The sequence below is a fragment of the Grammomys surdaster genome, unplaced genomic scaffold (genome assembly GCF_004785775.1).
Source record: "Grammomys surdaster isolate TR1022 unplaced genomic scaffold, NIH_TR_1.0 843, whole genome shotgun sequence".
NCBI lineage: Eukaryota > Metazoa > Chordata > Mammalia > Rodentia > Muridae > Grammomys > Grammomys surdaster.
In genome coordinates this window covers 1,136,589-1,138,899 of record NW_021605262.1, presented here as the reverse complement: position 1 = coordinate 1,138,899, position 2,311 = coordinate 1,136,589, and the positions used below count along the sequence as shown (strand labels likewise).

Here is a 2,311-nt window from a genome sequence, read left to right as displayed (position 1 = left end):
GAGAAGCAGGAGGAGACTGCTCAAGAATGAAGTGTTAAACAAAGCAATCAGGAGCCCGGACAAACAAACCCTTGATTCAGCTTCCCTCAGATTCCACCGATAGTCCGAGTTATTCTTAGTCCAAATCACCATGTGAGTCCTGTTGAAAGCCAAAGGACTGCCAGGCCCTCTGGAGAACCACCCTCTCCCAGGTACAATGCCAGGTGGGCGTGAACCTTCTGCTCCTCTACACCAGCCAGCTAGCTTGGCTCCCCCCCCCCCCCGTTTCACATCTATCCTCGAATCTGAACCCCCAAAACCAGGTCTGTGTCTTTACAGTGACCTCGCCAGTTATTTTCCACAGTGAAAATTCAAAATTTGGTTTAAAAGATGTTAGGGACAGAAAGACAAACGGCTGCCATCCAGAAGGAACGCCTGTCCTGAAGAACTGAGCTGCTCCCCCTCAGCATCCACACGCCAGCAGAGGCAGTAGACTCTGACGCCAGTTAGAATGGCAGCGGGATAATATTCGCTGTTCTTGAGGGACTGGTGTCGCCTACGCCATTGGGCCACACGCAGCACACCGGAACCTTCACAGTTCGAGCTAATCTGAAATCGATTTTAGTTGCAATTTTCACCAGATTTTAAGTTAGTTTCCACGGGGAAGAAAAGGACTGGGAATCTGCAGGTGGACGACGGATCCCTCCCTCATTCGAGCACTGTAGAGGTCCCTCACTCAGGAGAGCAGCCCTGGGGGGTGACGGGGGGTTGCTGCTCGGAAAGTCCTTTCTTGCTCTCAGCACCGGTCAGCGCCAGAGAAGTCGTCTGGTGTGCTTCTCCGCCACATTTTGGAAAGCAGCCGCCACTCACAGCCTGGCCATAGAAAGCCGAGACGCTGCTGCCAGCAGGCAGGGATGGGGTGGGGGGGAGCAAGCCAGTGAGGGCTGGGTGGTTTGGCTAAAGGTTAGCTTTTACTCTAGTCGTGACTTTGAAGGGGCTGTTTTTTAAGTTTGCGGCAGACCTGCTCTTTCATCCCGCTCTCCGGCCTGGCTTTTTAATCAGTCCTTAAGTGTCCCTCCTGTCATCTTTGGCTCCCACCGCCCAGAAGTGTAGAAAGATTGGGCTCATTCGTCTGGTTGGAAGGATTAATAAAGAGGTTGATTTCCACCTTTCCCTTCTACGTTGTCCAAAGGAGGTTAAATGGGATATGAGGCCCGGACCCCAGCAACAGCATTCACGTTTAGGGATCAAAGAATGCAGTGATTCTGAGAGACCCTATTAGCACGCTCAGGCTAGCCCTTCCCCGGCTCCCCAACGCACGCAGCCACGAGAAAACAGTGCGGGCGCGCACCGCTGTCTCCCCCCAGCGGCCGTGCGTGTGTCGCCGCAGGAACCTGGCGGCGGGGGTGGCACGGTGCAGTCAAGCCCGCGGCTCCGCCCCGCGCTCCCCCTCCCGGCCGGCAGTGCCGCCCCCTCCGCGCCGGGCCCGGCTCAGACGGAGCAGCCGCCTCTGCAATGTCAGCAGCCGCAGCGGCGGCGGCGACGAAAGCGGCAGTGGCCCGGGCCCCGCGGTAGCCGCCAGCGCAGCACGGCCCGGCAGGCGCACAGCGCGACTCCGCGGCCACCTCGCTGCCTCCGGGGCGCCGCGGGCGGCTGTGCGCGCCGTGGTACAGCTCATAGACTCGGGGCCAGCCGGTCTGCGGCCGCGCACAAAGGACCACGGACACCCGGCGTCCGGGGACTGCGCCCAGGGACTGGTTAGGGACAGCGGCTACGCCGTGTCTCGACGCCTCCCCTTCGCAGGCTACCGGAGCCCTTGCCGGAGAAGACCCGTCATATGACAGCGGCGACACGGCGGCCACCGAGCGCTGGTGCTGCCCGCTCCGCTGCGCCACGGCCGCCGGTTCCTAAGGTGGCCCTCGCCGCGCCCCACTGAGCGGTCGCCTGCCTCCCCCCACACGCCCCGTGCGTCCCAGCTATCCGGCTCGGGGATCAGGAGCCCCGGGGAGCCCCTCGCCAGAGCCGAGCCTAAGATGGCCACGCTGCTCCGTAAAATCGGGCTCATTCGCCTGCACAACCGGGACACCGAGGACCCCAAGCACCACCACAACCACCGCGGCGGAGGCGGCGGCCAGCAGAGCGCGTCGCTGCGCGGCAAAGGCGGCGGTAAGAGCGGCGGCCACAAGCAGCAGCAGCAACAGCAGCACCCGGGGGGCTCGGGCGACGCCAGCCCGGGGCCCGGCAAGGGCAAGAGTAAGCGCGCGGCGGAGCTGGCCGCACGCGACAAGCAGCCGCAGCCAGCCGCGGGGGCGGCGGGGGCGGCGGGCGCCGG

At 62.7% G+C, this 2,311-nt stretch overlaps 1 protein-coding gene across 1 annotated transcript in view; it reads left to right on the top strand.

The window, feature by feature from the left end:
* The first annotated feature begins 2,012 nt into the window (after window positions 1-2,012).
* Ube2ql1 (ubiquitin conjugating enzyme E2 Q family like 1) overlaps window positions 2,013-2,311 on the top strand; it is a 37,386-nt gene continuing 37,087 nt past the window's right edge. Inside the window, exon 1 of the mRNA XM_028782759.1 lies at window positions 2,013-2,304. Within this exon, the coding sequence (XP_028638592.1) occupies window positions 2,013-2,304 (292 nt within the window). The remainder of the gene's footprint in view (window positions 2,305-2,311) is intronic.